The sequence below is a fragment of the Xiphophorus hellerii genome, chromosome 1 (genome assembly GCF_003331165.1).
Source record: "Xiphophorus hellerii strain 12219 chromosome 1, Xiphophorus_hellerii-4.1, whole genome shotgun sequence".
NCBI classification, from domain to species: domain Eukaryota; kingdom Metazoa; phylum Chordata; class Actinopteri; order Cyprinodontiformes; family Poeciliidae; genus Xiphophorus; species Xiphophorus hellerii.
In genome coordinates this window covers 879,656-903,521 of record NC_045672.1, presented here as the reverse complement: position 1 = coordinate 903,521, position 23,866 = coordinate 879,656, and the positions used below count along the sequence as shown (strand labels likewise).

The 23,866-nt window shown below is 38.8% G+C and overlaps 1 protein-coding gene across 2 annotated transcripts in view; it reads right to left on the bottom strand.

Annotated features, from left to right (window-relative positions):
- Positions 1 to 23,866, bottom strand: part of mtor (mechanistic target of rapamycin kinase) — a 168,414-nt gene that overhangs the window by 97,835 nt on the left and 46,713 nt on the right. For both annotated transcript variants that reach the window (XM_032562658.1, XM_032562647.1), the window contains exons 19-28: positions 12,938 to 13,188; positions 12,768 to 12,854; positions 10,998 to 11,165; positions 6,566 to 6,678; positions 5,516 to 5,678; positions 5,072 to 5,164; positions 4,645 to 4,791; positions 4,143 to 4,285; positions 2,795 to 2,957; positions 1,490 to 1,635 (exon numbers count right to left, since the gene is read on the bottom strand). In XM_032562658.1, the coding sequence (XP_032418549.1) occupies positions 1,490 to 1,635; positions 2,795 to 2,957; positions 4,143 to 4,285; positions 4,645 to 4,791; positions 5,072 to 5,164; positions 5,516 to 5,678; positions 6,566 to 6,678; positions 10,998 to 11,165; positions 12,768 to 12,854; positions 12,938 to 13,188 (1,474 nt within the window). The remainder of the gene's footprint in view (positions 1 to 1,489; positions 1,636 to 2,794; positions 2,958 to 4,142; positions 4,286 to 4,644; positions 4,792 to 5,071; positions 5,165 to 5,515; positions 5,679 to 6,565; positions 6,679 to 10,997; positions 11,166 to 12,767; positions 12,855 to 12,937; positions 13,189 to 23,866) is intronic.

The window sequence follows — 23,866 nt, the reverse complement described above, 5'->3', positions numbered from 1 at the left end:
CAGCATAAGTGAGGTGGAAATGAAGTCAGAGTAAGCACAGAGATGTGGAAAGTCACTAAAAAAAAACTATTTTATGCCATGTTAAGGCATGTCTGTAGTTAGTAAGGCTGTGGGAGAGAGAGAACGAGAGAGAGATTCAGCAGATAACAGGAAAGCTAAAGGGATTAGAGAAAGTTTTACTGTTCTTTGTCTTCTCAGCTCTGGTCTGTTATGTTATTTCTACATTTTTGTAATTAAGGTAAATGTCTACATCTGTAGGAAATATAGAATGTAGTGCAAATTTGACTCTGTTAATCAAACTAATATGAGATTCTAAAGACTATTTAAAATGTAAACTATTATCATTTTGTCATTATTTTAAAATATTTGTAAAAAAAAAAAAAAAAAGATCTACAGCAACTTTTCTCTTACACAGTGTGACATAGCCTCTACCTCCAATATATCTCATATAAAAATTACTTCTCAGAGAAGCTACAGTGCCTTGTGAAAGTATTCTGCCCCATTGAACTTTTCAAAGAAAAGCGGCAAGAGGTTGAGAAGTTCAAGGGGGCCGAATACTTTCCCAAGGCACTTTATGGTAGGCAGTTATATTAAAAAGCTGTTCATTCCTTTATAAGGTAGTTATTTAAAGAGAAACTGGAATCAACTAAGTTATTTTTACACAGATCAAAACTTCACAAAAATAAAAAATTTAAAATTTACCATAAAACTTCAATCAATGAATCTTTAACAGTTACAGAACTAAACTATCAGTTCAGATTTTCTAAAAAGTCATAGTTATAAATAAAATAACGTTTCAAAAACTGCAAGAGTAGCCCCAAACACAACTAAAAAGTCTCCAACAAATATCAACAATACCTGCAGAAATTAAAGTATTTTTCCTAACAGTGCCAGCTCTGAATAAAGACGAGACTTTCATTGTACTTTTGCAAAGCCGAGGCAAAATCTTTTATGGGAAATCCTAGAGAGGTGAGAACCAGATGGGGCTAACACCAGAGTGCTGGCTCCCATCATTCATCATCATCACGGCTCCCAAGAAATTGAAAACAGGCCCTGAAGAAACACAAGTCCAGACACTCACAGATGAAAAGGAGGCGAGCGTCCAATTAGATGGCTGGAAAACAGATTTCTCTGTGCCATGCCAACAGTATAGAAAGGAAAAGGACAAGAAAACTGCATGGAAAAATTGACAAAAGATATCCAAACCTTGTACCACAGGGTAACATGAGAAGTACAATATAATTTCTTTGCCAATTTTTTTAGATGGGACTTTGAATTTCAGACGCAACAACACGTTCTAGAGAGATTCTTAACACTTCTGATCACCTTATGAATTCTGCAATCAAATAAGTCAGGTGAACAAAAAAGCATAATGAAAGCTGGTCTCTTTCACTTAGAGATTGTGTTTCTAATGGCTGAATTAGTTCAATGCTTACAAAGGCGAGCTTGCTTTTTGGAAGAGTAATTCATGAATTTTCAGCACTCCCACCTGATTAGAGACTCCAAGATGAGAGGAGAGGGGCCTTTCTGGAACTCCAGCTCCTTGTAATGCAGCGCCTTGGCGTAGGCACGACATTTGGCGGCTCTCTCTCCAAGCAGAACGATGCCATTATCGTCTCTGAGGGGTAGAGGGCCCTGGAAAAGGAAATAGAGCCGTATAAAATAACCAAACCTTTCTTTTTCCCCCCAAATGAAAACACAACCGAGTAAAAATACATAAGTCATTTTTAATTTAACCTCCACGTGGCAATTAGCAGCTGAAGTTTTTATTTTCAGTGGGCTTGAGTAGCAGTCCAACCAGGAGTCTCTTTTTTCTCTTTTTTGAAGTAACGACCAAACCAGGAGAGTCTCAGTTCTCAAAGTGACGCTATTGTTGCTAAACGGCCCAGGTTGTGTGGTCTGTCATCAAGTCTTCACCAGCTGTTTCAGATTCCTCTTCCAGTAAAATAATCAGATGGTAAGATGGAAGCTGAGAAAAATTTTTTTATTCCTGTTGCAAGTTTGAATGCAATGCTTTTGCGATCATTTCTTAACTGAAGAAGGATTCAGGCCTGCATTGAGCTTTAGTGCGTAAAATCACCATCTTTGGAAAGTGGCCCACTCCGACATGATGGATGTCAAACAATCTAAACAAACAGTTGGTAGCCTAAAATCACTTATTTAGCTGATTTCACTGGAAAATTGGTCAATGGTTACTGCGTGAATGATTGCACAAACCGACAAGGACGCAAACCAAACTTTGTTTATAGTAAACCTTTTAATAGCGAAAAAAAACTGCCCCAAAAGCAGGAAGCGGTGCAGAGCATTCTGGGTAAATACAACCAAAACAAACACTCATGTCTAGCGCTAGTGGGAAAAATAGCTTGTGGTCTTTCACCAAAGACAAGAGAAATCATACAACCCCGAAAATCTGACACCACTACATTTTGGTTTACTTTTCGTGAAGAATGAAGTTGTGCTCAGTGTCTTCTACAGAGGTTTTCATGGTCCTTCAGTATTTCTTTGGGAGGAGGGGAACAGGTTTTTAAAGGGTTTGAATTCTTTGGTGCATTTTGAAAGTATCGCAGCAGCTGAAAATGTAACAAATGTTGCAGTTTTGGTTCCCAGTTGAATCAAATTTACCAAACTATCTGGTGTAAAAACAACACAACTCTCCTTCAGTGTAAGGAATACAATAATGTAGCCTGTACTCTTATTATACCGTATCTTCCGGACTATACGTCCAGAGTATAAAGCGATTCAAAAATCATGATATGAAAAGGGATTGTGTAATTTTATGCACTTTCCTGCTTACCTTATCACTGTGTTCCATGAATTCTGCCAAGTTAAGCAGCGTTTGCGTGACCTCGGCTATATCTTGAGAGGTGAGAGCTAACTCGATGCTGCGGATGAGCTCATCCTGCTGGTCTTCACTCAGCTCCGACCAACAGGACAGAAAAGCAGCATTGAACAGGTCTCTGAAGCACAGAAAAGACAGCTGGATTTAGTTTAAAGAAAGGAAAATGTGTGAGTAAACATGACAATGTAAGTATTTTGCAGAAGCAGGAACTAGTAAGAAGGCAATCCAGGGTTAGCCTTCAGCAAGCAAAATGTAAGACTTTTTAAGACTTTTCAATCCCACTTTGAGTAAAATTTAAGATAAAAAAAACTGTAAATTTAGGGGATATTGTTGCATTACAATCAAGATCAAGCATAGCAGAAACTGTGAACCTGGCTTAGTGTCCATGATAGAGGCAGAAAAGCTAGCTAGTTAGCTATCAAGGGTATATTAGCGGCCTGGAGTCACATAATTCAATAAAGATGTTTGTGACCGAACTCATGAAGTAGTTGTGGCAAATAGTCCTGCCACAACAAAATTTAAGACCTTTTAATGTCACCTTCATTGAAATTTAAGACCAAATATAGGGAGTAGATGGGGGATCTCGCTGCATTACAAACAAACCAACAACTGAACCCTTTGTGTCCATGCTAGGAAAGCCATCTAGCTAGCAGGGGGATATTAGTAGCTAGCTGTTGTTAGCCTGGAGCCACAAAATTCAATGAAGATGTTTGGTGCGATTTAATACTTTTGATTGACAGAAATGTCCCACAAGAAAAAAAAAACATACATGAAATAGTTTTGCTATGACAAAATTTAAGACCCACGGTTAACATATCAACTTTATCAGCTCAACTTATATTTTCTGTAGATAATCAAGACATTTTAAGGCCTTAATTTTAGACACACCAATTTAAGACTTTTTAAGGTTGATTCATTTATTTACATGAGAGTGTGCATATTAATGAACGTCCAATATTGTCGTAAATATACCATATTTAGCTTAATGCTAATTTCCATCCGAAGACCCATATACATACATTCAAACTTATAAACGAGTGCAGACACGCAGCTGTATATTTATAGGATCATTGTACAGCCAGATGTGATGAGGTTTTGCAGCTGTACTGCAGGAAAAAGTCCAAACTTACTTGTGTCTTCTCTTTAAAAAAAAACTATGGAAATGCTTTTACTCACTGTGGTTTATCACAGTTGTTAAAGTTTTAAAAAAGAAAAACCAAAAAAGAAAAAAAAAAAAGAAAGAGGAGCATTACTTTGTGGAGGAAGTAAAGGTTGAAGAGTAGACGTGTCAGTCACGCTGTACCTGGCTAGAGGGATGTACGTTTGCGCCAGAGACCAGCACGATCGCAGAGCCGGGGAGGACGACTCTTTGAGCAGGACCACGCTCAGACGCCTCAGCCACTCCAGCCAGTCATCTTTGGACACTTTTCGAGCGGCACCCCAGGCCTTAGAAAAGAAAAAGGCAAGGATTTAAAGCTGACTGGGAACTGTGTGGGAGCATCAGTTTTTCCAGACCTCACATTCGAACTGCGCCGTGATCCCCGTGCGCTCCAAAAGTTTGCGCCTGCAAGCCATTGAGCTCTGCTGCTCGTTTTGAGGAGGGTTTTCATTTCAACTAGTCGCCAATTTGTTGATTCATATTTTTTGAGAAGAAATAAACTGTGGCCTTTCAGTCAGAGTTGTTTACTAGGTGTGACATCAACACCAGCAGAGATTCCAGTAAACAAACACTGGGCTCGAAGCGCTGCAATCTTTCATTATAGGAACATGTCGCTTTTGAAGAAAGGAAACTGCTAAGCGCCCACCTTCTGGAGTGCGGTCGTGCTAACATGGAGTTTCTTCATGGGGCCTGGCTCTACGGGGCCGCTGACCAGAGTGTCACCTTGATTGCCCCGAATCTGCCGGTGTTGAAAAATTAAAGGGTCCTCTTCCTCCTCTGCGAGAGTGTAACCCTATCATAAACAACACACACACAGAGGCCACAAGCAAACAGCCCACACACATTCAAACCGTTGATCAAAGTTACAAAACATGTTTTATGAATGAACGCAGAAGGATATCTCCTCCCATCTGGGCTGTTTATAAACAAAAGTTTGGACGCAACATATTTATTTTATGATGTTTAAGTCATGTGAAGGCATTTGGTGTCACAGAGAAAATAAATATTCAAACCAGATGGGAGCATGAGAGTGCTCAACGATGAACAATGTGAATATGTCGGGAGCTACTCACTTTCACAATGCGACATATCAAAATGTCGTAGCGCTGGTGATTGATCCGGTGCTTCAGCATCACTTTGTTCACCATAGGGATGAAAATCTGGTACTGGAAACAAGAAAGAGTAAATAAAAATCTCTGTGGATTTTCTGTGGTTTGGTCTGCAACTTCAACCACAAGATAAACGCAGATCAAAGGCCTTCTCTGAAGCCTACAGAGCTAAAAGCAGCGCTGGCGGTTCAGAGGTCACACCTCAAAACAATGCAAGTTTTTTTGGGTGTAAACTAGAGGGCTTGTGGGGAGAAGAGAGGCTACATGTGACCTCATCCACTCATAAACATTGCCTCCCCAAAGGGGAACCGTTCGGTGACATAAGCAGCCTGGCAGGAAGTAATTCAGACTGAGCGTTGCCTCGCCTCAGCTGAAATTACAGGGAGCTTTGGAGGCTAACACGGCTACCTTCTTCCCCAGCTGGAACACCAGCGAGGACAGGGTGTCCATGGCAGTGGAGCGCAGCTCCGGCGTGCTGTCCAGAGTCCGAACAATCGGGTGGATAATGCGGGAAGCATAGTCTGTGAAGTCCAAGGACTCCGTTAGACGGTCGAGCGTCTCCAGGGCGACCCTGACCCAGAGAAAAACCAGGAAATATGTTGGCAAGATGTTGAAAGATGCAAAGACAAAAAGAGAACCATCTGAAAGTATAACAGATGTAAAAATAGAGGTGGCACACACCAGTCTATGAGTTACTGCATTTCTATTACAAGTATGAGCTAAACGCCCACGTTCAGCTGACGTCAAAAAAAAAAAAATTTCGCAATCGCAGTGTTCCCATTAAATAAGAAATTATATTAAAATCAAATGTGAATACGTTTGTGAATACGTGATGAGTCATTAAAAATCATGGGGCAACAAACGTTTTCCCTCACAAGAGGTTCATGTTTCAGTGTGTTCAGCCAATCTTACTGTGGCGCGTTGGCACGACAAGCACCATAGGAGTGCCTACGTATATATTTATATGATAGTCAATCATTTAACTGAAGAGCTATGGATTCGACACTTTCAAATTACCAACTAACTTTTGATGAACCGAGATGCGTGGAGCCGGCTGTGTACTGTCCAAAGAGGCCAATGCCTAAAATCAGGCCACTGCTGCTGATAAAGTTCACATGGTGTGACTTGTGAAAAAAAGTGTCTCCACTGCAGCTTTATGAAATACGTAAATTTTCATACGGCTGAAAAACCATCACATGCTAGAGCAAAAACTTTTATCAAAAATAGTGAGGAGTTTTTCTAAATTGCAGTGTTTCTTAATTCCAATATGCACAACTTTATGGTCAGTGGAAACACAGCTGGAGTCTTGAAAACCTTTAGATGTGCCAAACAACCCTCAAAGGGCTAACATACACATACCCACATAACATCTACAGTGTAATCATGTTGTAATGTCTTTATTTATTGCAATAAGCTGTTCAATAAAACTAAATGAGAACCGCCATTTGCAATACTGACTTGCGAGCCTGGAGCGGCACATCAGGGGCATCAAATAGCTTGACAATAGGAGGCAGCAATAAGTGGAGGTAGTCATCCAGGTTGGCACCAAACAGCTGGATGGCGTTCAGCAGCTGGAAGAATAAAAATACGTTAACAGACTTTCAGCTTTCTGTAGGTTTAGGGAAAAAAATGCTAATTTCTTTTATTCTATCACAAATATTACATAACCTTTTGCAAGGAAGATAAATATCTACTAGAGGAATTCAGTTGTTATTTTTGTTTCATTTCTATGTCTAGATTTTGAAGGAAAGAAAAATGTGAAACTTTGTGAATGTAGGGTATATATAGTTAGCGTTTCCAACTTAAAGGCAAAAAATAAATAAATCTAAAAATCATCTTCTGTTGTGTAAATTCAGTGCAATTATTCCATGACAAAAGAGGAATTTATACTGAAAACTGCATTTATTACGATATCCACATTTAACAACATTGGTTGATTCTTTTTCATTTTTGGTTAAAGGTATTAAAAGACATTGTGGAAGGTCCAAAAAGTTTCAGGCTGCAGACCTGAAACTGGACGGAAAAACAATGAAACATGATTCTAAACAAACCATCCCACATGGAGCATGGTGATGGCAGCATCATGCTGGGGAGAAATGAGAGGGAGGGAAATGCAGAGCTGGACAGAACCTGAGCTACACTGAAATAGTTTATATCAAATCACAATCATGTATTAAAATGGTCTAGTCAAAGTCCACTTCAGCCCTAAATCAAAATTTGAATATAGATGTTCCTAAAACCTAGTCAATAAATCTGAGCATGAGCCGTTTTTATTTTGAAAAAATATATATGTATATATTCTTAACAGATCACTCGCTTCTTTCTAGAGGTCTGCCACATAAAATACTCAAGTTTTTAGCTGTAAAACATGATAAAAAGACAAAAAGATGTTTTGCAATTTAACTCAGATTTTATGAATAGTATGGCAAAGTAATCTATAACCATAGATCGGCAGTTCATGTTCGCCAAATTCAGAAAACAGTATTTAGTAAAAAGCTGAGGATTGTCTAGTTAACTGTAGAGACGACGCTGCGTGAAGAATACAAACTTATTGGGAGTGAGGAGGCTTGGACAAGACGAAGTGTTCTGGATAAGCAGTCCCAACGCGCACCATGACCACCTCTCCATGTCTAAAGTTCACATGGCGAGACGGCAGGAAGTCACAGTATTTATGTGTGTGAGTGTCTGTGTGTGGTGGGGGGGGGGGTGCTGAGATGTTTTTCTTTTCCTCTCTATTTGCTCCATTAGGTAACATGACTCCCAATTTCAATCTGTCGGTATCCTAGTCACCAGATTATGCTCCACACTAGCAACCAAGTTAGATTCTATCTTCTAATACTGTACACACCAAGACTGTAAGGCCCCAAAGGAAAGCAAAGTGGATGACTACACTACTTATGGTTCTGTGTTTATGCTCTCTGCCCAAAGCCATGATTTAGCATTGGAGAGAAACCCTGACAACTGCTGGCAGTGGCTCCTGAAACCGAAGAGTGTGTTACCTCCAGATTTATGTTGTCTTTGAACTGACATATTAGAAGTGAAAAGCCTAAACCTGAAAGTTCTCAATGGGTACTGACAGCAACCGCAAACAGAAAACAACGCCCTAATAATGTCAGCTGCTGGTTGCATTCTGGGTGTAAAATAGCAGCAGTAGTATTGAACAAAAACCCTCCTGGCAATATGAGGAAAATAAATATAATGGATAAAATGTGACATGTAATCCAGGTGCTGCGGCTTAAAGAGTGTAATTTATGATAAACAGCATGCCCAACTTCCAACTCATTAGATAAAACACTGCTGTCTGCACATAGCTTTATGTACCAATACTAATAAAGGGTCTTGAACTTTACGTCTTCTCAAATACCACTACTGTATATTTTCAGGAATGATATACAGAAAGCATTTTTAATGTTTATTATTCCCCTTACTCACATAAAAAGGCAGACTCCCTGTACATATTTAAGACAAGTAGTTTTATAAAACAACACTAGCTGGGGTTATATTGAAAATCTGAAACTATTGCTTTAATTAAGTTTATGTGCTTCCAGTGTTTCTTTTCATAGAAAGTATTCCAGGGTAAGCGCTTCTGTGTTTTGGGTCTCATTCTAAACCCAAGACGCTCACACACACACTATTCCGCGGTTTCTTTCTGTTAAACCAGAGTTGTTCCTCTCCACTGTTGCCCCATGCTTTCTCAGGATGTGGAATTGCAGCTACCATATTTTCTGGACTATAAATTGCTCTGGATTATAAGTCGTATTATAAAATGCATTAAGAAGAAAAAAAGAAACATATACAAGTTGTTCTGGACGAAGCAAGCTATGGAAAATGGGGGAGTCCAGGAAATACGGAAATTCAAAATCCGACGCTATGCTGAGAGTTTCCTTGGAAAGACAGAGATTACAATTTATGATCTACTGAATCTGACTGGATCAGACCGAGTTCAAACTGCATGGAATAAAGTAGATTTGAAAGAACAAACCTGGATTAAATGGGATAGATTCATCATGTCACGCTTTTGAACGCCTCCTGACATAAAACATAAACTATAAGGACTGTACTCCCCTATCCTCTCATACAACAACAACACATGGACTATCCTCACACACACACACATCACGGACTGTTTTCTTCACACACACATACAACCTGTAAATTTTATCTGCCATTATTTATCTATAATCCATTCCCTAACATTCTTGCATATTCTGTATAATCTGTATAATCTGTGCATATAGCTCCCATATTTATATTTATACACAATATCTATATCTCTTGCTATAACCCCTTATAGTCCATACATACATAGTCTTGTACATCTGTAAATAAATATTTATATCTCGTAGAGCACTTCTGGATAGATGTAAACTACATCTCGTTGCTTGTACTTGTGACAGTGCAATGACAATAAAGTTGAATTCTATTCTATTCTATTCTATTGTGTAGCAAATTATTTATTATCATCAGTGGAAAAGCAATAATAATCAACTCTGATAATGGTGTTTGCAAACATAAAAATTGACAGCACAATCTGAATTACTGTTGCTGCTTCTAATGCAGAATCAATAAATGCTAATACATTTGAAAATATGCCTGAATGCACTGTGTGTTGTACTGATTAATGTAACAGGCATATGAAGTAATGTTTCATAGTTCAATTTTTAGGTCAATATTTGTGTTTCGCTGCATTAACAGATGTATTGCCAGAAAGACTTAAATTAAATGCTAAATGCATGTAGCACTTTGAGGAGTCATACTAAATGGTAAATAATAATAAAATAATGAATATAATTGAGAAAGAGCTAGTATAAACCACCAGAGTCAGAGTCATTAAAAAAAGCATGAAAAATAATCATGTGTTTATGTATCAGTTACCAACAGGGTTAGATAATTTCATTATGTTTAAATCAGACGGCAGAGCTAGAGACATGATTTGATTAAACCTCTGGTTAATTGCATAAAAGGAGAACAAAGACTGCCTCCAGTCCACATTGATAAGTAAACAAACAACAAAACCTTCTTTCTTTGCTGCTGTGTGTTGGGGAAGCAGCATCAGAGCCAGCGACTCTAATAGACTGGACAAAATCATCAGGAAAGCTGGCTCTGTACTGGGACTAAGGCTGGAGTCCCTGGAAACTGTGGTGGAGAGGAGGACACTGAAGAAGGTTCTGTCTATTATGGACAATAAACAACACCCTCTCCACCACATAGTGGACAGACAGCGGAGCACCTTCTCACATAGGCTGCTCCAGCTCCGCTGTCGTAGGGACAGATACAGGAAATCCTTCCTGCCACATGCCATCTCACTGTACAATAAAAGCTAAATCATTGTTCTGCACTAATCAGTCCGATTTTGCACAACTGCACTGTGGCACACTTGCTGTACATACTGTATATTTACATATACATATCTGCATTTTTTTTTTTGAATCTTTGCAAGGACTACTCTTAAGTTGCTTTTTATATTAACAGCATTTCATATTTTTTACAATTTATAGCATTTTATATTTTATTTTTTATTTTTATTTTATCTACAACTACTACTCAGTGGTAGTTTTTATTGTGTCTTGTCTCTATGCTGTAACTGCGAAGTAATTTCCCTGCTGGGATGAATAAAGTACTTCTATTCTATTCTATTTCATGACAACATTACCTTTATAGAGACAAAAGAATGAATTAAGTTTAAATGAGTTCATTTCTTTTATATTCAGAAGCCAGCTGAATGCTGTGCTGTTTCTCATTTTAGGGGGAAAATATGTCCAATTCTTGTAAACTGAAATCTATTCAGAGTAAATTAGCTGATTAACTCAAACACATTCAGATGTTTAAAGCGATGCTAGAGGAAGTTGTGAACGGGAGGCAAAACGCAGCAGTATTCTGCGTCTTCTACCTTGATGGTGACGCTGCGGCCGGTGCTGTTATCATGCATGAAGACACGCAACATGTGTGGGATGAGCTGAGGCAGGTAGAGCTTGAACTCTCCGCCCAGTGCCACTACAATTTGCTCGATGAGGAGGATGATGGTGTTCTGCATGGGGTTGTTTGGTGTCCAGTACTCCTGCAGAACAAAACCAAAATACAGCATATCAGTGTTAATTAGAAGTCAATCATATGCACATCTGTTTTTTTTTAAAGTACACAACAAAGAACCAAAACGAGGATTGTGGTCAATTAATTAATCTAATACACCTACATGGAAATTATTTGCCATGTAGAAAACTGTTTCTCTTCAAAACAGAGACTAGACTGATATTATTTTGAACACAATAGTGTTTAATAAATACAACATGGGCAGAAAACAGGGGAAGCTTCACCTTTTTGAAATATTTTATCTTCATCTCTACAAGTGGCATAGTTTAGCTTCACCTTCTTCAAATTCTGTTTTAAAAATGGAATTTGTTTCTTTGCATATTTTACTGCATTTCTAACATTGTATAGAAAAAGCTTAATTGGCAAATCTGCAGAATGTGCCAATTATTAGAATCTGATTAATTGTCAGAATAATGAATATGTGCAGTTTTAATCTCTGAAAATCTGCTGCTCATATGTTTGAAATAAAATGTGATTCAATATTTTCTTCAATTATTTGTGAACTGATGTTATTTTCATTTTATGAAGACGTATGCATTAACTCACTGAGCGTGCTCCATTTAAGGAAGTGCAGAAATTGGTCAGAATGTGTTTCCATCTATAATCTGAATGAGAGAAAAATGTCTGGACTGAATTTTCTCTGGAAACCCTGAATTTCCAGATGCCAGAAGCAAAGAGGAAGATTAGATGGCAGGGAAAAGGAGACAGTTTCCTGTCAGGTGGAACCGATATTGTGTCTCTTGTCTGTCTGTGATACTGTGTTGGAAAACCCAGGCACGACCACGCAGTACGACTAAAATAAAAAAAATAAAAAAAGACCGACTGTTAAAGTCGAAGGCTTGAAGTCACAAAATCAGTCAATCAGTCGGTGGGTTTCATCTGTGGTGAAGTTAAACAGCCCCCCCCTTCCTGCCCATGGCAGTACATCTTGAATAGCTAGAGCAGCCCCCTCATCTGGATGCAGAAGCAGAACTGCAGCAATAATGAATAGATCCTTTGTTTCACTTGCCCTTTATTAACTGGTTGGGGCAGAAGGCACAGCGGTTTACTTCTCTCCATTACTCTCCATCACAAGGAGTTACCACCACCCAGGAGGTTTGTGAACCCTGGTTCAGAATCAGAATCAGATTATATCCTGATTCTGATACAATTTCTTTGTATCAGAATCAGGAGACGTCTTTTCCTTTCCATATGATTATGTGCTAGACAAGTGTATTTGTAAATTGGGGGAGGGGCAATGGCTTTAACAGTCGCTCTGCATCACATGATGGGCTGAAAGCCACAAACGATATGCGGTTACAGCTTAAGTAAGATTGGGTCCAAAGGAGGGAGGCAAACTTTGGAGACAGAATAAGTGCTAAAATATTTCTATCTGAAAACTAAGGTTTACTGAGTATGAATCTAAATATTCTTCAATGACGGTTATGTTCATCACCCAATGTGCTGAAATCCTTTTAATGAATGAATAATGAATGCAGTTAATAGCTTACAGCTGTTTGCCTGACTCACTGGAAAAACAAGGATTACATAACGGAGAAGGAAGATGAATAAAGCTGACAGAGCTACTCACTCTGATCAGGGTGAAGATGTCATCCATGTATGGCCGGATGTGAATCTTCACAAAGGACACAACCATTCCCATCTGCTGGAAGAGGAACTGCAAGAGAACAGAGTAAAACATTACACCTCATCAGTTAGAAAGAAAAAAAAGTGTTTTTAATTATCCGATCTTCCGCTTACCTCTCGGATGCTGGCGTCGCAAACCCGGATGACGTTGAGGAACGTGGGCATGACCTGCGGCAGGAACTGGACGCACTTGAGGCCCAGCGACTTGAAGATGAAGGTGACGGCCTGAACAACCATGGTGTGGTGGTTGGACAGCGAGGGGTCTCTGAGGATCCGCATCAAAGTGACGATGGCCACCGCAGGGTAGAACTCGTCCAGAGGCAGGTTGCCCATGTTCACCAGCATTTCACTGGTGCTGTAGTCCGCTGGAGGTACAGAGCAATCGAGAGACTCAGACTCTGGCAACTAATAAAGAGCTTAGATTTATGGCCCGAGCCTCAGGCAAATAATTCTGGCCAGAATTTAGGGTCAGGTTGGATCTCATGCTTCTGTGGAGCAGAAGCATGGACGGGTTTATCTGTGCAACCCATCCAGCACAGATAAAACCAAACAGAAGTTAAGCTACTTATTATAGTCTAAAAAGAGGGCTAGATAGTTCAACCTGTTCAGGAAACAAAGTAAGTAAGCAGGGTGGAGAAGTGTATTAGCCCTGACCCGCTGCACCTGCAGCAGAGATCAGGTCCCACTAATCACACATCCCAGATGATTTGACCTTTTCTCATCCTGCGGTTACAACAAGCCTCTAACGTCTTCTAAGCTAGAAGACGTTAGAAGCTTAAAACGGGACAAAAGCGATAAATTCTTAATTGAAATAGTATGTTGGATTTACTTTGGGCTCATGGCTCTAATTAAAGTTAATCAATCGGGTCAGATCGGGTTAAGACACAATGCCTATGGGCTCAGGTCAGGATGTGGGTTTTTTTTGGTTTTTTTACCCCTCCAGGGGGTCTTTTGTGGGCTCTAGTGTCCCTTATGTGATAGTAGGCTCTGACAGGAAGGGAAGGAGAGGGGGGAAGACATGCGGCAAATGTCGTCGGGTCCGGGACGGCCGCGTCGAGGACTCAAGGCCTCCAAATACGGGTCGCGCTAACCGCTACGCCACCACGGCACGCCCCAGGATGTGTTTTTTACGTCCGATTTAAACTCTACAATTAATAGACATATCCCAAAATATTAGAATATTACCAAATGATAAATTCCACCAATGATCTCTTTGGGCTTCCATCTTCAGTGATGTCATATTTCTTGCAATAACTGAATGTATCCACTTTTTTGTCTCATAAGAAACAGATCAACATTGTTATTCAGAAATATCTTCAGACCATCAGAGTTTTACAAGGCTTCTTAGAGTTATATTCTACAGTACATCTCTGTCTCTGGACACTTTCAGTCAAAACAAAGTAGCTTTTCTATTCACCATTTTGTTATTCCAAACTTAAACCCATAAAAACAAACAGATGTGTAAAGAGCAGCTGATTCAAATATATCAGCTCACTAAGAAGACCAAGACCAGCCCAGAAAGGGAACAGTGCTGTAATAATTTAGCCTTCAGCTAGATAGAGAAAATGAATTGTTCCAGCGCCATAATAACGCACATAAAACAGCCCTGTGATCCAGTAAGAAGGCAGCATTTCATCGTTTTTATGACTCTTGGGTCCTGTTTTGATGTGAAAACTGTAATTTGAAGTCAGGTGAGGCAACGAATATATCCAGGCTCTTCTCACATACAGAAGTGGGCTGTCGTGCCCCAGACGGCGACCCTGACAAGCCCGCCAACAGATATACAACCTCCAGTTCTGATCTCAGTCTATTCAGTTCAAAAACAAACTGGGAAAACCATTACTGTACAGTCCAAGGTCATACTTGGAGTGGATGAGAGAAGAGGCGGTCCGGTCCAGTTTTGAATGACAAAAAGACAGGGGGTGTGCTGTGGTGGCGCAGGAGTTAAGCACAACCCACATATAGAGGCCTTAGTCCTTGACGCGGCTGTCACAGGTTCGATTCCCGGCCTGGCGACCTTTGCCGCATGTCTTCCCCCTTCTCTCATTACCCTCTTTCCTGTCAATTCACTGTCAAATAAAGGTCACTAGAGCCAATAAAATCTTTAAAAAAAAAAAAAGACAGATGGGACATTTTTACCGTTGTTACCGTGAATTTTCAAGATATTGTACATGATTGCCTGTTCATGAAAGCAGAAAATTTCCAGTCAAATTCTCCAGAAGAACCATGAGACGTTTGGCTGTTATTTACAAGCTAAACTGGTCTAACCAGTGTCTGCAGTTAGATATTTATTCAACACAGATTGAAGTAAAGAGTAGTAAAGCCTGTTGGAGGCCATGCTTGCTTAGTTACACCATCAATCAACAATAACAGCACATTACCCTGCAAAACTATTAATACTCCATTCATTTTTCACACTTTGCTTTATCACAACCACAAACTTCAATGGATTTTATTTAAATTTTTCATGACCTGATGATGGATGACTCAAAATCCATCGTGTACCATATGTAGATTTTTTGACTTTTAAAAAAAAATAAAATAGGTTGTTGAATGTCATAATGGGGGAATGTTTAAGACAGAGGTGTCCAAAGTGTGGCCTGGGGGCCATTTGTGGTCCTTGAAATGATTTTATTGGGCCCCTGATCCGCAAGGCAAGAGTGGTAAAAATTTGACCAACAGCACAGAAAACTATTTATGACCCAAAAAATGTGTGTCTGTTTTCGTTTAATAAGGCAACAGTCCGAAGTCATTTTTATGTTTTGGATCATTAATTTTATACAGATTTTATAGAAATGTTTATATTGAGTAGGTAAAACTGAGGGGGGAAAAAAATCACAATGGACATATTTTTCCTCATTTTAATTAATTGAATTCTGTGGCGAAAAAGTTTCCACACCTCTGGTTTAAGAGGTGTGGAAACTTCTGCAAAGCATGTTAAGAGCAAATCCTCCGGTACCGATCAGCATGTTGGATCACCAGTAGAAACTGTTAATGACCTGTTGGTGTTCAGGCTGAGCCATTTTTGTCTGCAAGGACAGTGAAAGATAGAAGTTATTGTCATTGACTGATAAAAAGAATAACTCTTTTCTAACTTGTTCACTCAGGAGTCTTTCGCTGTTAAACTTGGGGAGATAAAGTAGGACTGGGATTCAATTTAAATCAATAAAGATTTAAACAAATTACAAATCTGTTAGCCTTTCAGAGCCAGGATTATGACTGTCCAATAACTGTATTCCTGTCATGACTGCGAAGGTAAACATCCCCTCAGTGTTATTTCTAATGACGTGCAGATTTATACAATGAGCTATGGGATATCTTCAAGCAAGTGGGTTTCGACAGACAAGATTCTAATGGTTTATATAAGACACATTAAGCAATTCACATGACTAAAACCACAAGCAGTCCCCTCCAGATTTAACATTGGACTGCAGTAGGTCTGCCCTGACTAATAAATAATTGCTTTATTGCAAACATATGTCATCATCGTAGGGCATAATCAATCATCTCTGTGGTTCAGTCCTACAGCAATCGTTTCGTCTTTGAAAGACCAGCTGGTTTTTTTTAGTTTTTTTTTTTAGTCCTGCTCTGCTCTGCGATATTTTCCACAAGTCAAAACTGACAAATTAATTATCTTTTAATGACATCATCTAATCAAACACTTTTCTTCTGGAGTGATTTTCTAGCATGGATCATAAACAAGCAGAAATGTCTTGAAAATCCTTGAATTAAATGGCTGGGTTTAAATTTAGACCTGAGGTAAAGTAACCCAATATTGCTGAAATCCCATCAGAATCCAACGCTATTTAAGAGGAACAAAACTAGTAAACACACTTACATGTGGTGAAAAATTAGTGGTTAAAATCCCAAATGCATTTTAATGGCAAGCTGCACCTGCGCAATAAAAAGTCTCAGATCATTGATTAAAAAGAAATTGTATCTAGAAGACAACCTGAGCACAAATGTAAATTATAGTTTTATTTATTAAAACTATAATTTAACCAACCTAGTAAATATAAATATATATATATATTTAGGGCCCCTAAACCTCATAATTGTGTTACCCAGATAGCGCACGATGGTAATTCAACGTTGAATTATAGTAAGACTGGTTGAGGTCAGCCGAACGGAACAAGATGGCGGAGGGAATAGGAGCATAGTCAGCTAGCTCGCCAGAGTCGGGTAAAAATGCCCACAACAAAATTGGAACTCGATAGATAAATCTAAAGCATGAGTGGGATAAGCAAGAGAAGAAGCCGGAAAAACTATAAAAAGCAAGACAGAACCGAAGAGCTGCCTGTAACGGAAGAAATCTCCGAACACGAAGCTAGCGAGCACGAAATAGCCCCAGCAGAGGAAATGGAAGAACACGATAGCATGGAGACGCTGCAAAATGGGCTCGCAGCTATCAGAGGTGATATTAAAGCCCTTAAACAAGAGCTGTGCCGGGAGCTGGTCGTATTCAAGGAAGAGCTGAAGAAAGAAATTAAGGAAGAAATAATGAATCTTCGACAAGAAATAGACCGTAGGCTGTCCGAGAATGACCGGGAGCTACAGGCACAGCCAGTGAACACTAGAAAATTTCTGAAGAAATTTAACCGGGGCCTGCCAAACCGTGCCCGTCGGTTTGGGCCCGGCGTTGTCATGCTAGAAATTAGCATCAATGCTAAAGAACGCTGCAATGTAATCAATAGCATGTGGAGAATCACAAGAAAGTTAAGTAAGGTGGACGTGCACCATTCAGTATGATTTAAAATTTTTGTCAAGGCTTTTATTTTGAAATTTTTGTAAAGCTTCATTTCAAAGTGCCAAACTAAATCCATGTGTAACATTGCTTTGGCTGGAAAAAGTCAAATAAAGCCAAAAAGAGCAATTACATGATGTAAAAATATTCAAGGCCTTTATTTTGAAATTTTTAGTTAAGCTTCATTTCAAAGGTCCAAACTAATCCCATGTATAACAGTCATTGGGTTAAATCAGTTATATAATGCTCAACAGAGCAATTACCTGATGTAAAAATATTCAAGGCTTTTATTTTGAAATTATTATTATGCTCCATTTTAAAGTTCCGAACTAATCCCATGTGTAACAGTGCTTTGGATGAAAAAGTCAAATAAAGCCAAAAAGAGCAATTACATGATGTAAAAATATTCAAGGCTTTTATTTTGAAATTTTTGTTAAGCTTCATTTCAAAGGGCCAACCTAATCCCATGTATAACAGTCATTGGATAAAATCAGTTATACAATGCTCAAAAGAGCAATAATCTCATGTAAAAATTCTCAAGGCTTTTATTTTGAAATTTTCAGTATGCTTAATTTCAGAGGGCCAAACTATTCCAATGTGTAACAGTGCTTTGGATAAAAAAGTCACATAAAGCCAAAAAGCGCAAATACATGATGTAAAAATATTCAAGGCTTTTATTTTGAAATTTTCAGTATGCTTAATTTTAAAGTTCCAAACTAATCCCATGTGTAACAGTTACTGAGTTAAATCAGTTATATACAGCCCATAGCAGCAAGTAGTTCTAAAGGCCAGTTCAGTCAACCTCTGTTTCAACTGAGTGTTCCACTATAGATAGAACTACAGTGATGCGTATTTGTAGTCCTAACCAGCAGCCAATAGCCTCTTGAGTTCCGTTGCTATGGTAACGGAACCATGCTAATTTTCTCAGCAAAGTGTGAACTGATGGTGAGAGAGGTTGGGGCAGAGAATACTCTGTTTCAGCCAGCCAGTTTAACTGAAAAAAAGCATTGGGAACAAGTCCTTTCCGTTCGGGAACCGTAATACATATTCGAAAACCGTTTGAAGCGTATGAGAGGGCTATGTGTCTTCTGCGATAGTCCCGAGATTCATATCTCTACCTCACTCACAGCAATAACAGCGATGAGAGAAAGAAATGTTGTGCCCTGATCTGAAATTGTAGTCAAATACATGGGAGAGAGCCTGAGACAGCCTCAGAAAATCCTGTTGCATGACTTTGCTCTGAAGCACCATGACAGAAAACCGGACGGTCTAGATAAATTTCGAAAACATTTTACCGGAGCAGACATGCGTATCAATGTCAGGACCGATTTTGATACATATCGTGCGATATTTGTGGGCGTGATGGCGATTTCAAAATTATTTTGGGGTGAAAAATTCTCTTCATTTCTCACTCTAGCAGAGGGGCACTCAGACAGAGAGACACTCTAATTTTAGGAAAAATGAGAAACTTTGGGTCGCTTAGAGACAAATTGTGGACAAACCGTAATTGGTATCGACGAGCCGTCTTCACTTTCGAAGAGATCACGGACGTATCTACAAAATGAAATTTGAATGGCATTTCTACATGAATTCGTGACGACACAGAAAATCCTCAAAAATAGGGTATTTGTAGGATTTTTCCCATTGACATAATGGGGTTTTTTTCGTAGTTTTTTGCGAATTATGTCGCCATGTTAACCCCGAATCCCACCAAAAGTAATAGCTCCAATGGCGTGAATTTTCTGCACGTTTTGATACCTCATTTGTAGGTGTGCACGCAGCGGTATGAGCCGCATTAACGGTTACGGATGAAAAATAAAGAATTGGGAGAATAGTAATAGGTTCCTGCCATTGCTTTGCATGGCAGGCCCCAATTAGCGAGGCACAGACACGCATAGCGGAGGTGGAGGAGTGGAAGATGGATGCTAACGAGGTGCTAACAAAGATGGTGGAACAAGCACAGCGAATGCAGGAAAAACTAACCGATCTGGAAGGGCGATCAAGGAGAAACAATATCAGAATCTTCGGCTTACCAGAAGACGTAGAAGGGAGATCCACAGCTACATTTCTGGAACAACTTTTTAAGAAGGAACTCGAACTCCCGGAGGAGATCGATCTCCAGATTCAACGAGCCCACCGAGCCCTCACCCCAAAACCGAACCCAAATGCAGCACCAAGGTCAGTCGTGGCTAACTTTCTACAATTTGAGACCAAAGAAACGATCTTGAAGAAAGCCTGGCAGAAAAAGATCCAGGTAACGGGTAAACAAATCTACTTTGACCACGACTATCCGACCGAGATTGTCCAGAAAAGAAAGACAGGCATTAAAGGCATTAAAAAATATATTGAAGGAGAAAGGAATATGTTTCCAGACACCACTCGCTAAAATTCGGATTCATAGGGAGAACGGAACGAAGACATACGACAGTGCCAGGACAGCAGCGCAGGACATGAAGGAAAGGGGCTACACGGTTGCTGAGCCAGGAGGAGACGCCGGGGCAGCGAAGGAGAGACAGCGAGGAGCCGCGGGATGGCAGCGAGTGAAGGGGAAAGAACCACCCCCAGACAGAAACAAAAACTTTTTCAAAAACCTATTTGATTTAATATCAATAGAAACAGAAGGAATTCTAATTTGTGGAGGTGATTTAAATGTAGTTCTGAACCATAATATGGACACAACGAGTCACAAAAAAACTAAAATGCATTTAGCAAAATTTATAAATGTCTCATTAGAAGAGATGGGAATGACAGATGTATGGAGAAGCCTACATCCATTAGGAAAAAATTTTACACATTACTCGGCTGATCACGGAGTACATTCAAGAATAGCCTAGATTATTTTTTAACCAAGGTAGATGACAAACACAGAGTGAAGGAATACAGGATAGGGGCGGTAGATGTTTCTGACCATAATCCAATTTATTTAAAGATATGTCTAAGTAACAGGAAAAGAAATACGGTATGGAGACTGAATGTGGGAATATTGAATAGTGAACAACGGAGAGAAAAAATAAAAGCAGAAATAAAACAATATATTGAAGAAAATAACGGAACTGTAGACCCAACAATATTATGGGATGCCGTGAAGGCAGTCATCAGGGGAAAATTAATAGCTGAAACTGCGCATGATAAAAGAATTAAACTACAGACATACAGGGCAAATACGGAGAGACTTAGGGAATTAGAGCAGGAATATCAGAAAACAAAAGACTCAAAGGTTTACCAAGAAACCAAGGCAGTTAAAACCAAAATAAATGACATATTACTAGGAGAGATTGAAAGAAGGAATGCATTTCTGAAGCAGAATTATTATGAAGCAGGTTCAAGGGCAACTAAACTGTTAGCGAAACGAATACGCAAACAACAAACACTTAATGCAATATATAAAATTAGAAACCCCCACACAGGTGAACTAACAGATAATGCAGAGGAAATAGAGGGCATTTTTCGAGAATATTATGAGAAACTGTATACACAACCTGAATTTGCACATGAGGAGAAAATGAGAACCTTTTTAAATGCATTAGATTTACCAACAATTGGCAAACTACAAAATGAGACACTGACAGCAGCAATCACAACAGAGGAAGTGAAACAGGCAATAAATACATTAAAAAATAATAAATCGAAAGGCAGTGATGGATACCCGGCAGAGTGGTACAAGATGTTTAGAGAAGAGTTGACGCCAGTACTTACAGCTTCTTTCAATTGGACACTCAATAACAATAAAATACCTCCATCATGGAGTGAAGCTACAGTATCATCTCAGTCATCCCAAAACAAGGAAAAGATCAGGAACACTGTGGCAATTATAAACCAATTTCATTGTTAAACGTAGATTATAAGATTTACACAACCATTATTTCTAATAGATTAAATACCTTTGTAACAGAATTGATAGAGGAAGATCAAACAGGATTTATGAGAGGACGTCAAACACATGATAATATTAGAAGAGTTCTACATATAGTAGATCAAGTGCAGCTGAAGAAACAAAGTACCTTACTAGTAAGTGTTGACGCAGAAAAAGCATTTGATTTAGTAAATTGGGAATTTCTATATAAAACATTAGAACGATTTGGATTCAGTAATAAATCAATACAGTGTATAAAGACATATCATCACCCCACAGCGAGAATTAAAATAAATGGAAGCCTGACTGACAAATTCAACATACAAAGATCAACCAGACAGGGGTGTTGTCTGTCACCTGCACTGTTCGCCCTCTTTATGGAGCCTCTGACGCAGGCAGTACGACAAGACGATAAAATTAAGGGAGTTATAGTAATTGGAGAGGAACACAAAATAGGGCTTTTTGCAGACAATGTAATAACTTTCCTTGAACAGCCAAATGAATCGCTACCAGCGCTGATGAATCTCTTTGAAAAGTATGGTTGTCTTTCAGGATATAAAATTAATGTAACCAAAACACAAATTCTAACACTCAATTACATTCCATCAAAAGAAATTCAGGAATCATTTCCCATCAAATGGAATATGAAGGAAATTAAATACTTAGGGGTTAACATTACCAAAGGGTTATCTACACGGTATAAGTAAAAAAGGATAAAATAAGCCAAGAGATACAAAAAGATATAGATAGATGGACTACTCTGCCCTTGGATCTGAACTCAAGAATTGAAACTATTAAAATGAATGTGCAAGCAAAACTTCTATATTTGTTCCAGTCATTACCAATAGAGAATCCTCAAACACAATTTGCGATCTGGGATAAGATAATATCAAGATTCATTTGGGGTGGCAAAAAACCTAGAGTTAAATATGAAAGTCTTCAGCTATCGAAAGACAAGGGGGGTATGGGTCTCCCAAAATTAAGGGAGTACTACTGTGCAGCTCAGCTCAGACATGTCATATGCTGGTGTACACCAGACTACATAGCTAAATGCAAAGTGTTATTGGGGATGAAGATAGATATGAGAAGATCAAGAAATACATGGGTCCAATTACAGTGTTTACACTGGAATTGTGGTTCAAAACATTAAAAAAAACACAAGATAAAGAAAGAAATGAAAATGCTCAGGTGGGTAGCATATGATAGCGATTTCAAACCAGTAATGTATGATAAAGGGTTCAAACAATGGATAAGCAAAGGGATCACAGGATGGTATACCCTTCAGAAAGACGGGGAGCTGGAGAGTTTTCAGAAAATGAAGAAGTATAATTTAGATAAATATGAATTTTACAGGTACCTGCAGTTGAGAGACTATTATAAGACAGAAATCAGGTGGGATCCCTCTGTAGAAGTGAATGGGGTGATTAAAATTGTGATAAATTCATTCAGTGGAACAAAAATTAAATAATCTCTATATCAAAAACTGATGATGAACAAACATTCAACTAAGTACATAAAAGAAAAGTGGGAATCAGAGCTTAACATGACAATTTCAGATGAAGATTGGTTGGATATGTGGAAAACACATCAGACATCCACCAATTCACGGATATGGAGGGAGTTCACATGGAAAAATCTAATACGACTTTTCATCACGCCTAAAGTCAAGAATAGATATAAGGACACAAACATGGGGTGTTGGCGGAATTGTGGATCAATGAACGCAGATCACTCTCACATACTCTGGAACTGTCCTAAAATTGTTCAATTTTGGAAAAATGCACATGAAACTGTGAAGATGATTCTGGCATATGATTATTCCTATGAATAGTGTGGTACTATATCTTTGCAATTTTAACAATATCAAAGTAAGGGTAAAAGACAGGTATCTGATTAAGATAATGTTAATAGCTAGCAAGAAAGCTATTACGAGGAAATGGGGAAAGGCAGACCCCCCTTGTCAAGAACAATGGACTGGAATAATAGAAGAAATCTACATAATGGAAAAACTGACACATCGTTTGAGACTTCAACAAACACAAATGGAAGAAAAGTGGATGAAATAGACATCATTCAAGACCAAAGACAGCGACAAAAATAAAGAACTAGACAAATTAGACAGGACAAAGGTCAAATAGAGGAATAGCTCCCAAGCTAAAGTTTTATGTTATGTTGAATGTGAAGTGTTTGTGTACATTGTGTATGTAAGCAAAAGTGAAAAATACTAATAAACAGTTAAATGATAAAAAAAGAATGGTTGAGGTCGACAGCTGAAAGTGGATCAACCATGAAAGAATCATCCAATTCTAGCTAAGTCACGGATGTTTAAAATGTGTGATTGAATCAATGTTGTTATGTGGTTGAAATCTAATGAATGAAATGCCGATGTCTGATCAACATCTGATCAATGTTGAATCAACGTATGCTGTTTTGTTTCCCCTTTTCT